The sequence below is a fragment of the Gobio gobio genome (assembly GCF_949357685.1).
Source record: "Gobio gobio genome assembly, chromosome: 12".
In the NCBI taxonomy this organism is placed as follows: domain Eukaryota; kingdom Metazoa; phylum Chordata; class Actinopteri; order Cypriniformes; family Gobionidae; genus Gobio; species Gobio gobio.
Window position 1 is genome coordinate 50,979,595 of NC_137105.1, and position 13,567 is coordinate 50,993,161.

A 13,567-nucleotide genomic window follows, 5' to 3' on the forward strand; every position below is an offset into this window, starting at 1 on the left:
AATCAAGTTGTCGTCAAAGACTACGTCTGGATGGGATTCAGAGCGATGATCAAACACAAGCTTCACAGTCATGTAGCTCGTCCTGGGGCGACATTTCATTCAGTAACATTAAACAGTTTTGATTTCTATGCGGTTTAGTGTTGATTATCACAGTATTTTACATATGTTATCGCTCGTTTCTGCGTCTTCTTTGCCTGTGTTTTGATCTGGCGATACTGTACTTGCTCAGGAGATGCGTGTTAGCGCCCCCTACCGTATAACAGTGACAACACAGAAAGCCGGAAAAACTTGTCAACGCCAGAGAACGAGTTACGAAAAATAATTGACAGACAATGAAAGAAAATGGAGCATATAAGAGAGACAGAGAGAGTAAATACCTTGATTCCTTCAGGTGAAAGCTCCTGCTGGCCACTCACTCGCTCCATGGTCACAAGGGCGGTGCTAGTGGACAACAAGAAAGAAAGAGATAGAGAGACTTAGGATCTGTTCACACTTGGTTTGATGTCAAACAAAATCATGCCAAAACACATTTCGTCAAACGACCACTGGTCCATGGGAATCACATAATAGGTGGTGTGGCTCAGAGGCTCCGCCTTCGACAGGGAAATCTTCAAGCCGTTTCAAACTCCAGAAACAAACTCCAAACAAACTTTGTTTGGCCTGATTTTGTTTAAAATGACACCACACCAGTTCGTTCTTCGATTCCACTGAAAATCAGGGCCTTAATCCCCTACACCACACGTCTCTTTTCACATAGTTTCATTCCCTCCATTTCAAGTGGACCTAATTGTATGATTGTGGGATTCATGGAATGAGGAATGCTTGTCTTCACGAATAAGAGATAAGGGGAATATTTCAAGGCTTTATGGGATGTTGTTGTAAAGCAGACTGGTTTAACAACACTTGTATTTCTGTTAGTCGGACAAAGTCTGAGCAATGAGACATAAGCAACTAAGATTATTCAATAAATAAACCCTGCTTGTTTATATTATCATTACTTCGTCTCCTGATTTCTGCTCATCTCTGGCTTTCTCAGTCAACATCTTGGCTGATAGAAGACTTTTGTGTAGCAGACAAGACTTGCTGTTGACAGGTTTCAGACACCAGACAAAATGGACGTCTTCTGACAGGATCCGGCGTCCGGGGATGAATCTACTATTTCTTGTGTGTAGACTCGGATCTAACAGGTTCGCTAATGTACAACCGACTTCATAAAATCACTTTCACACAAACCCAACTCTGGCATCACACTGGTGTTGTCAAAAGTACAGACTTCGGTACCAAATCGGTACTGAAATTTTAAAAAAGTGACGATACCAGGGAGCGTTTGAAAGCAGGCGTCTCTCTCAGCAGATCCCAAATGATAGACGGATCCACTGATCGACGCCTGCTTTCAAACGCTCCTGCGTATATCTGTGTAAGCGCTCGGTGAAGAGCGTCAAAAATGTCTATTTAAAGGGTTATTTCACCCAAAAATGAAAATTCTGTCATTAATTACTCACCCTCATGTCGTTTGACACCCGTCAGACCTCCGTTCATCTTCAGACACAAATGAAGATATTTTAGTGTAAATCTGATGGCTCTGAAAGGCCTCCATTGGCTCAATGGCACTTTACACTCTCAAGACCCTTAAAAGGCACTAAAGACGTCATTACAAAGTCCATCTCACTACAGTGGTTCTAAAATAACTTTATGAATCGGCGAGAATAGTTTGTGCGCAAAAAAACCCCTAAATAACGACTTATATAGTGATGACGATTTCAAAACACGGCCTCATGAAGCTTCGAAGCGTTATGAATCAGTGAGTCGAATCATGATTCGGATCGTGTGTCAAACCGCTGAAATTTGGCGATTCAAACTGCTGAATCGACTCACTGATTCATAACGCTTCGAAGCTTCATGAGGCCGTGTTTTGAAATCGTCATCACTATATAAGTCGTTATTTAGGGTTTTTTTGCGCACAAAAACTATTGTCGCCGATTCATAAAGTTATTTTAGAACCACTGTAGTGAGATGGACTTTGTAACGACGTCTTTAGTGTCTTTTATGGGTCTTGAGAGTGAACCGTGCCAATGGAGGCCTTTCAGAGCCATCAGATTTACACTAAAATATCTTCATTTGTGTCTGAAGATGAACGGAGGTCTGACGGGTGTCGAACAACATGAGGGTGAGCAATTAATGACAGAATTTTCATTTTTGGGTGAACTAACCCTTTAAAACATGTTTTTGAAGCGTTGAACATTGTAGCCAATCACAGACACATCTGTTGAGCACATGAACACAACGGCCAATCAGGTGTTTAAGAATCAGCTCAACAGGCCCCATTTACACTGCATGGTTCAAGTGACCCAATTCCGATTCTTCCCTCTCATGTGGCACAGATCGGACATGACATGTGAACGTGTAAAAAACTGATATCCTCACATCGGATTCAGGTCTCACTCATATGTGGTAATAAATCCGATATGATTCGGATACGTGCATTTGCATCTGCCATGTAAGCGGTCAAATCGGATATTCTCCAGTAGATGCCAGTCGTACATCATTGAAAAAGGGACGGAGGCGAATGACGTCAACTCAGGTGGACACAAACTGCGATCACATGACACTAATGGTACGATGGAGGACAAAGGCAATGTTTTGCTGAACTTTAAAGATAGTAGAGATGCACCGGTTGACCGGCCAAAAATCGGAACAATTTTCTTTGGTTTTCTTTGTATTTTTCTGCCGATTTTTCCGGTGCGCCCGCGTGCCTATATTGCAATCATTCGTGAACATGTCACTTGTGTGTTGGAAACTGGAGAACTGAGGGAAGAGACGAGATAGGCTGAAGGGAATGAAGAGCCGCTTTCCTGCGCGAGCTGAAGTTGCGCGAGCTTACCTCTCCGCCCTACACAAGCGCAGATAGTGAGCGTTTGTTCAGCTCAGCTTCTCACGTGTTGGATCGGATGAGAACAAAACAGACTAACGCCCATTTCACACATACTCCGTCTGCAGTGCGTATGCGGTGCGTATGCGGTGCAGGAGCAGCACGCGCTATTGTGCTTTCATATATGCTGCGTTTGCAGCGCGCAACTGATCCGCGGTTGTATACCACAAACACAGCATTTATTCATAATTTTTTTTATTTCAAATCCCAAAGTTGTTACTGAACATGGCTTGTCAGAATTGCAATTCTCTTTGTTTACACTTTCATAGATGTCACGTTTTAACGTAGTAGTACATTTAAACAACGTTTTATTCAATTCATTATTTATATTTATAGCCTAAACATTTAGCTCACACAAGTGGCAACACATTTAAATATAACTTATAGCCTATAAACATATTAAATTAGAAACGTACAATAGGCTATACAAAAACAGCCGACTCTCGTCTTTTCTTTCGTTTTTAAACCCTTTTAAAAGCAGGTCATAAAGGCCTTTGTTTTTCCCCCTCCAGGAACGCATGTGCTCTCCATTATTTCAATTTTTTTTAAACCTAAATGCCAGGTAAGGTGTCGTTTCCTTGCTTTACCCGATAAAAAAAGCCATGTGTTGACTTTGAAACGGAGTATATTTTAAATTATATGCATCTGTGGTAAAATTACTAGATTTTCGCGTCAGTACATGTTTATTTTAAAGCGAACAATGTTCTGTCACTTTAATTCCGCAGTGCAGCACAGCAAAAAATAGACTCGGTACGGAAACGATCGCCGGACTGCTGCAGACGCACCGCACCTGAACGGACTGACGGACAGCATCCGCGCGCAGTGTGAAAGCTGTAATCCGTTAACATGGGTACGGAAAAAAATACGCACCGCATACGCACTGCAAATGGAGTATGTGTGAAACGGGCGTAACTTGTGACAAAGCCGAAATATTTATTTTTGTAAAGAAGAAAATGCATGCACTTTAGAAATGAAATACTATCAGTTCTGTAGCCTATAGGATGATCATTTTTATTTTACCTTAAAATTACATCGATTTCATTTGATTTAAAAAGCACCTGCTGTAGCATCTTAGTTCTTTTCATTGCACTAAACATTATTTGGTATTTTGGAACAATTATATACTTTGGTTTTATTTAATTTCACTGGTAAAGATTTTTTTCTTTACACTGAATCTAAAAACAAATGCTGATTTAAGTAACATCTTTGTTTGGATTGCAGAATATGCAGTTGTTGCCTTTAATTTCACCTTTCAGCCTTTTAATTTCCAATTCAATGTCCCGTTGATTTCAGATTGCGGACTTGTTTTCATTGGCCAAAAGCCAATTTAGCCTGTTAAATACCAAATAAACATCTTGAATACTTTCATTCTTTCATTGTGTAAAAAATAAAAATAAAAAAATGATAGGAAATTGGTATCGGAATCAGCCAGTTTTCTTGAAAAAAAATCAGTATCGGATTCGGCCATATAAAACATGATCGGTGCATCACTAAAAGATGCGGAAAGCGGAAAGTGTGGAAAGCAAAACATTGAATAATCATTTTGTCTTTATCCATTGCATATAGCACCGTTTTACTTCCTTTTCCGGGTCAGAACGTCTTGGGCTGTTTCGCCAGTGTGTAGTGTAAATGCAAATATCGGATACAGGTCGCTTTTAAAAGATGATGTCAATCGGATATAGCCACCAAATCGGAATTGTGCATCAAGACCTGCAGAGTACATACGGCCAATATGCTCGTGGGAAACGCTGGTATCGTCACATTTTTAATATTTCAGTACCGACTTAGTACCAAAGTCGGTTCTTTTGACAACACTACATCACAAAGATTGGGTTCTAGTGTAAAAACACAGAGATCTGAGAGATAAAGCCAGCTCTTTTCCATACAGTGACCTGGGGTTCTGCATGTCTTCCCTCTTCTCTTTGACCCTGATGTTTCTCTGAGTACCGCAGTGATAGCGTTTGGCTCAAGGCAGCGTTAAGCGTGCAGGAAGGGTTCATGCAGAGATGCTTGAGTGGGCTGTAAGCTGCTCTGTGCTGAATGACCTTACTCATGTCTGCTGTCGTCTTCACTATCATCTGAGAGAGAACACCTCCAGGACTGCTTAAAGCCTCCATCTCTCCTGTCCTCACATTTATCCAGGGCTATCAAACACATGAGAACAACGGATCAGAGCACAGCCAAACACAGGATTATATCATAAGGAATCAAATTCGCTTGAGCTCTTTCCCTCGCATGGAATAATAATAAGATGTAAATATACATCAACTCTCAGAACTCCAACATGCATTTATTGACTCACCCAGTATCAGTTAAACTACCACTAAAAGGTTTGCAACGAGACTTTTATTCACCAATGATGCATTAAATTGATTTAAAAAAAAACATAGATACTTACAAGCTATAGCTATATACTGTATTCATCAAACTTTGTTATTCAATAAATCTCCACAAAGAGTCTGACCTTGCCCAGTCATTTTTTCTCAAGATATTAAAAGGAATAGTTCAGCCAAAAACAAAAATTGTCATCATTTACTCAAAGGAGAACACAAAGGCAGGGTTTATCCTACATTGAAATTTTTTTGGCGGCCGCCAAAACAAATTTTTGTCCCGCCAAAGCCTTATTTGATGAGTTATTGTGATTTATGAGTGATGTAGAATAGATGACTGCTGCGCTTGAGTGACCGAGAACAATCAGAAAGTCTTCAAAATAAGCATTCTTAGCTTTCTTATATTTCACATATTACGTTAATCAAAATCAAAAGGTGGGAAGACCGAATCCATGTTGCACGTGGCGCTATCAGACGATGTTTTCCTTTAATTACCGCTGGGTGTGAATTGCGCTCAACAAACGTTGACTCTTCTCTGACCAGCTGACATAAACCATACTTTCAATAAACGGGAAACAAATCCTATCCGGTTATGAAGTGTTGACAAATCTTTTGCGATGTTCTTACAGACGGGATTCGTGTCTGCTAATGTCCGATTCGCCACCTAATGACTCCTTTGAACCGAATCATTTTAACGAAAATCTGATCTGTCCAAAACTGAACTCACAAATCAGTTTAATCATTTACTCAGAACGCATCTGAAAGGAGAACACAAGTGTGCTTACACAATTCAGCAAGAGTGGGTGTAAGAGTTAGTTTTAATTATCCACAGTCTTTCAGCTTATTTATGTTCATAATGTGTAGTAAAATAAATAGCCTATAAATCATTTAGTTTAGACTGGAGTGAGGTGAACCCAGAACAAAGTTATTAGCTAGCTGATAATTTATGAAATTGTATATGGCAGAAAAATAGGCTATTTGTTAATTTTTTTAATACTACTTTTTAATATTGATATGATTATATACCAAAACAATTATCTGTAAATAGTGTAAAAATGAGGAACAAAAACAAACATCAAGGTATCAAAATAAGATAAGCAAAAATTACAAACTTTTTTTGAATTTATTTAAAATGTTTTGTCAGTATTGCGCTTGCAGATCACATGGGTAGGGTACTTTTTACTGTGTGTGTGTGTGTGTGTGTTTGTGTGTGTGTTTGTGTGTGTGTGTGTGTGTGTGTGTGTGTGTGTGTGTGTGTGTGTGTGTGTGTGTGTGTGTGTGTGTGTGTGTGTGTGTGTGTGTGTGTGTGTGTGTGTGTGTGTGTGTGTGTGTGTGTGTGTGTGTGTGTGTGTGTGTGTGTGTGTGTGTGTGTGTGTGTGTGTGTGTGTGTGTGTGTGTGTGGATGACCATGTCTGTCAGCCACCAGCGAAGACCATTTTTGACCCAGGAAAAACCCTGAAAGGAGATGTTTTGAAGAATGCTAGTAACTTAACCGTTTTGGTGACAATTAGGGATGCAACAACTAGTCGATAAAATCGTTAATAATCATTGACAACGATTCTCGTTATAGATTAGTCGGGTCTGCTCTCTGTGCGCAAAACCAGTCGCGCCAAATTACACACTGAATAACGCATTTCTATGGACAAAATGCATCTAGAAAGAGTGGAGGAAACAGAGTGAGCTGATGCAGGAAAGGCACATGATCCAAGCGCCCAAAACATGAGGAATCTGTAGTTTAAGCTTCAAGATTAAGCGTTTAACACACCCTGTCATGCGCTTCCAGGTTATATCCTCAATGTACTAATAATTAATTTACATTTAATGTTACATGAAAAGCGCGTCCTGACAGCTTTAAACTTCACTGAACGAGGGCACATGACAAACAGACAGAATGCAGTTGAGAAGGAGTCAATAAATATTCAGCTCAAAAACATTAATTTAGCTGAAATATCTGCTTTAGGCGCTAAATTTAGGTTTAAAAGTCAACGTGTAATTCAAGTATTTTATGAGAGTAGTAACCGTAATGGGATAACAGCGTGTAATTGAATATAAATGTAAGACATTACTTACAGCCTTTTTAAAGGATTAGGAAATGGCAGTAACAGGTGTGTGTGTGTGTGTGTGTGTGTGTGTGTGTGTGTGTGTGTGTGTGTGTGTGTGTGTGTGTGTGTGTGTGTGTGTGTGTGTGTGTGTGTTTATGAGGACACAAATTTGTATAATGACACAGGTATTACACTTGTATTATGACGTGAATATGAAATATGAGGACATTTCATGCAACTACACAAACTTAGTGCTGGTCACGTTGGAAGTTCCCTAGCTGGGGAATATTTTCAGGCGCTGTGTAATATCATTGTGCGGCTCACAGCTCTTGATTATTACGCAGGAATGAGAGGTTAGTTCCTGCCATATCGGCCTAGAAAATCACAACTTTTCATTTTCCGTCGGTCTTAGTACACGATGTAACTACAGAAAAGTCGAGTTTTAAATAGGTAAAATATCGAAACTCTTTGGTCATTTTTGAGCGAGATGCTAATGGTCTGATCCGATTCAATAATCTATGCTAAACTATGCTAAAAGTGCTAGCGCCAGACCCAGAGATCGACTGAATGGATTCAAAAACGGTCAAACTCAACTGTTTAACTCTAGGGGAGACGGAAAATTAGCCTTTTTACAAAAACAGTGGCGTGTTCCTTTAAAAGCAGGGCTCGACATTAGGCCTGTTCACACGCTTGTTCTTCGGACAAGTAAATCTGTCATTCACTTGTCCGAGTAAAACATTTGCTTGTCCGGATATTTTTTGCAAATATAATCTATTCTGAAGCAATATTCTCACCAGTGTTGAATCAGCTTTGACATATTTAAATATGCATATTTGTCATATTTGTACCTTTTTATAAAGGGCATTTTTCCATAATCTTATTAAATATAGGATATGCTTCAGCTTTCCTTTTATATTCTTAAATTTGATCTATAAATTGAATTAGAATAAGACACTATAGGCTGTTACCAATCAAATAAAATCATTTACACTGAAAAATTACAACTGCATTAAATAATGTTATGAGATTATTTTAAATATTTTTGAATACACAAATAAGAAATGTTGGAAAGATGAAACTAAATCACCAGTAGGTGGCGGCATGTGACCGTCTGAATGAGTGAGTCATTGAGTCGATTCAGTGAAACGGCTGAATCATTCAAGAATTTGGCGGTCGTTTACGAATAGGCCATTGAATCTTTGATTCAACCGATTCCTTAAAACGCTGAATCATTCACTAACACACACTGTTGCTGTGAGATGCGTTATGGTTCTGCTGTGATCTTTGTTTGGAACTATTTTCGCTGCTGAAATAGAACAAAAACAGTCCATATTACTTCTAAAATGTAAGTGACTTAATGTTAAATAATGGTTTATGGAACTGGCGTATGAAATCAGTGTCATTTTCAGTCGTGATGGTATTCAGGAAAACAACACTCTTGTTAGTGTGATGTTGCTTAACTGTATCATATGTTATAAATATAAAAACTGCACAATTTTAACCGTGTATGTTAACTGAGTTTCTGTGTGTGAGCGGCGCTCATTTGTTTTCGATTTTCTCCTCGAGAGGCTGCACGAGCATCAACAGCTCAACCTTGTTAACGTCAGTTTGTTTTATATTATTATCCACTATCGATCTCCACTTACACTGAATGCAGAATCATTATTGCACTTTGGTGATTCCCTAGTTATTTTTTGTTTTGACGTTTTAATCAGGATACTTGTCCGTCGGGCAAGTCAAATTGTTTTTCACTTGCCCCTTCAAAAAATCCACTTGTCCCAGACAAGCGTTAATGTCGAGCCCTGTTTAAAAGTATCATGCAAAAGTATCATATTTTAGTAGTGGTAATGTAGCTAGCTATAACTAGCTAATTCAGCAAATGTTAACACAATGGTTTGATAACCTTAGCATAGCATAAGCATAGAACTGCTACTGAATGACTATGGCAATATAAAACATAACAAATCTCTTTAGGGATGCACGATATTGGATTTTTGCCGATATCCAATATGCCGATATTTTTCAACTAATTTTGGCCGATGCCGATATCGATACCGATATATGTTTATTTTTTCCCTTTGTTTGGAAACCACCATTTTGAGCAAAATGTTATTTATTTTTTTCATTCTGGTTTCAGATTTCTGAGGTCTCCTTACTAAAAGGATACTTGTTAAAGATAAATAAATGTTAATAAAGTTCTTTTTATAATAAGAGTATACTAAAAGCGCTGAAAGTAACAATAATAAAGTCAGTAATTTATCACCCCTGACAGATGCGGTTGTAATCTAAATATTTTATTTTTGGATTTAATGTTTGTGCACATGAAGTGGGAGTGGCATGGCATCAGTTGATGCTGTATTTAGCTTCAGATACAATTTTTTTTTTTACAATTATTTTAGAGCTCCTTGGATTATTTTTCATCATCAATTTCATAACATTTTATTACAGATTAATATCTGCCATGCCATGCTTGTGCTTTGACTTCATTACTGCTTTATTTATTCAGATAAAGAAGTAACTTCTATTTATTTGTGTTTTCTACTTTTCATTCACTTTTACTGTAACAACAGCGCCTCCACTAAATAGGCTATATATAACATTCTCCCGGTCGGGCTCTAGGACCTGGAGGAGCTTCAGCTGCTGTAGAGGCTGTGAGGAGACGCGATTGTGCTTGTTTTGGGCTAGTTTTGTTGTGAAAACCTGGCAATCCTGAGTTGATTCACAAATTCAAGGCAGCATTTAAAAACTGTCAATATAAATCACCATACATGCAATGCATTTGCTTGTTTTCACTTGAAGAATGAGCACACGGCTGACGTGATCTTATCGCTATAGAAGTCCTTGCACACGTGAGTTATTGCAGGCGCATATCAACACGTTATCATACCGGCAAGGCATATCGGCATCATTTTTTCATATCGGCCGATGTCGAATTTTATATTTTAAGCGTTTATCGGCCGATTCCGATGTCGTGCCGATAATATCGTTCATCCCTAAATCGGTTCTCAAACTAAGCTCATGCTCCACTCGTCAACAGGATGGTAAACCCCTAAAAAAACCAACATAACAGAAATTCTTCTAAACTAGCATAAAGCATTAAACACTAAAACTCCCACTTAAAGCCACAATATGTCATTTTTCGCCGACTAGATGTCACTTATTCAAAATAAACTTATTCTGACACATTTGAAGTAACCAGGATCGTTTCATTGTTTTGAGTTCTATGAACTTGTTTCTTTTGATTTAGACAAACTTAAATTGAACTGAAACTGGGCTGGGATTTCTATTTCCCAGCATGCTTTGTCATGACACTCAAAAGGGAGAGTAAATGCTACAATTAAGTGTTATATCTTTTTTTTTTTTGGTGTGGAAGATTAACGTTAAGGTGAAGATTTAGTAGTGTTTAATGTTTTGTTATGCTAGTTTAGAAGAGTTTCTGTTGTGTTGGGTTTTTGGGGGGGTTTCCATCATGTGACGAGTGGAGCATGAGCTTAGTTTGAGAACAGATTTATATTAAATGTTAAATGTTTTATATTGTTGTCCTCATTCAGCTATGCTAATGATATCAAAGCATTGTGTTACCAATAAGGTAGCATTTATTGAATTAACCAAGTTTCCACTACTAAAAATATTTGAGGTGAAACCCAAATAAATTGGATTAAATCAATTTTTTTAATTTAAGAAATTCAAAGTTTCAAAGTACGACCGATTTAAGTCTGTGTCCTGGTTAAAATCACTTATTTCTCTGGATTTAAACAATTGGAAACATTTGGGATAAAGCAAGTACACAAGTCAACACAATATATAACACTGTTCTAGTGGTTTTTGGATATTTTAAATCTTACATATTGTGCCTTTAAGGTTGCATGGGTCAAACAATACAAACTATTTTTATCTATTACTTTTTTTGTGGTGGGTCAGTTAAAATTTTGGCAGGGCAAGTAAATATTTGGTCATGAATAAGAGTAAAACATTGACTACGATCTCAAGCGGGGTATTGATTCATTGAGTTACCTGCCAAGAACATTTTTACACAAGAAAAGAAAAAACAAATAAAGCCAGAACATGTATACTACTAAATATTTAAATAGTTCTGGTTCTGAGACTTTTCTAAATGTTTGACATAAATCCATCAAACTCAGCACAGCCCTATTAATGCATGTCATGCATTATGACTGCTAATGAGAGCATACTATATTATTTTCTAGTCATTTGTAGAAGTAAATAAAATATAAAATAAATACTATTCTAATACACACACACACACACACACACACAATGTATCATTGTATGATGTCGGGCCCACGCAAAAGCACTGAGAAACATGGCTAAAACAAGCTAAAGACAGCGGTGATGAATGGACATAGATAAAGTCTTGATATTTTTTGACGCATTTGTTTTTATGACATTTTTTATTTCACATATTCCTGTGGTTTGTTTATATCGCCTCATTGCATCAGGCCTCAGTTTGTGTTAGCATGTATACACTGAAACAGACGCTTAAACAAGAGGACAGGCCTTCAAACTACACATATGTAATACAATACACTTTAATGTTAGTATATTTATCGTTTACTCGCAACATTTACGTGTATTTTTATTCCTGAGTCTTGTGTGAATGAAGCGGCTCGGTTAGCACGTGAGCTAACACACACACACACACACACGGTGAAAACTGAATGTTCACATTTATACACGAACACAAGACAACAGCTCATTAGGACATAACACAGACAAATAAAGACAAATATCCTGTCTTACCTTCAATAAATAGACTCTTTTTATGATTCATTTTGGTCCATTTCTTCAAAACGTGCTTAATCTCGCGCACGACTTCTGTCACTCCAACACTTAAAACACTTTAATATTTCACATTTGAGTTCATGTTCACATCCCAATCTGCCTCATATTCAATATTCGTCAAATTATGTCGCTTGCTTTGTGCTTTTCAGTCCACCTTCAGTCCAAATGAGCAGAAATCCAGCTGAAAACAGCACGAGAGAGGAGAAATATCCGTCTTACTGCGGTGATAAAAGAGTATTAGGAGAATTAGCCGACCTGTGTGGGAGATTAAAATACATTTAAGAAAATATTACATTTTTAAGACATTTTTGTGACACTGTGAGCGGTTAAAAGTGCATTATTCTGCAGCATGAAGCGCTTATTGAGTCACTTCCGCCAAGACTTTTGTGCAATATCAGTCAAATGTCGTAGTAAAGATATATTTGCAAGTGCATTGGTATATATTTCTTATAACATTTACAATATAATAAAAGATTGAAGTATCTGAGATTTTAAGGGCCGCAGGACATTTGTTGTTGTAGTAGACAGTGTAACACTATTTTGATGCATATTGTATACATAATGTTGGGGATAACTATGGTTTGAATATAAATAACAATTTTAACACAATAAAATCGAAAACTTAACTTTAAAAGTTAAAGTTACAGAGTTGACATCAGAGATTATATTATATTATATTATATTATATTATATTATATTATATTATATTATATTATATTATATTATATTATATTATATTATATTAATTATATTATATTAATTATATTATATTATATTATATTATATTATATTATATTATATTATATTATATTATATTATATTATATTATGTTATATTATATTACATTATTATATTATATTATATTATATTATATTATATTATATTATATTATATTATATTATATTATATTATATTATATTTTATATTATATTATATTATTTTATATTAATTATATTAAATTATATTATATAACATTATATTACATTACATGATATATTTTATATTAATTATAATAAATTATATTATATTACATTATATTACATTCCATGATATTATTTTATATTAATTATATTATATTATATTTCATTGCATTATTATATTATATTATATCATATAAAATCATATTATATTATATTATATTATATTATTATATTATATTATATTATATTATATTATATTATATTATATTATATTATATTATATTATATTATATTATATTATATTATATTATATTACATTACATTACATTACATTACATTATATTATATTATATTATATTATATTATATTATATTATATTATATTACATTATTATATTATATTATATTATATTATATCATATTATGTCATATCATATCATATCATATCATATCATATTATATCATATTATATTATATTATATTATATTATATTATATTATATTATATTATATTACATTATTATATTATATTATATTATATTATA

The 13,567-nt window shown here is 35.7% G+C and overlaps 1 protein-coding gene across 8 annotated transcripts in view; it reads right to left on the minus strand.

The window, feature by feature from the left end:
* Positions 1–12,497, minus strand: part of senp6a (SUMO specific peptidase 6a) — a 52,405-nt gene extending 39,908 nt beyond the window's left edge. For 2 of the 8 annotated variants that reach the window (XM_079831816.1, XM_079831815.1), the window contains exons 1-3: positions 12,063–12,472; positions 4,980–5,073; positions 378–441 (exon numbers count right to left, since the gene is read on the minus strand). In XM_079831816.1, the coding sequence (XP_079687942.1) occupies positions 378–441; positions 4,980–5,073; positions 12,063–12,093 (189 nt within the window). In that variant the 5' untranslated portion in view covers positions 12,094–12,472. Of the gene's footprint in view, positions 1–377; positions 442–4,979; positions 5,074–12,062 lie in introns of all 8 variants that reach the window. The other 6 variants (XM_079831813.1, XM_079831814.1, XM_079831817.1 and 3 more) reach the window with 6 other exon arrangements.
* Positions 12,498–13,567: the final 1,070 nt, after the last annotated feature.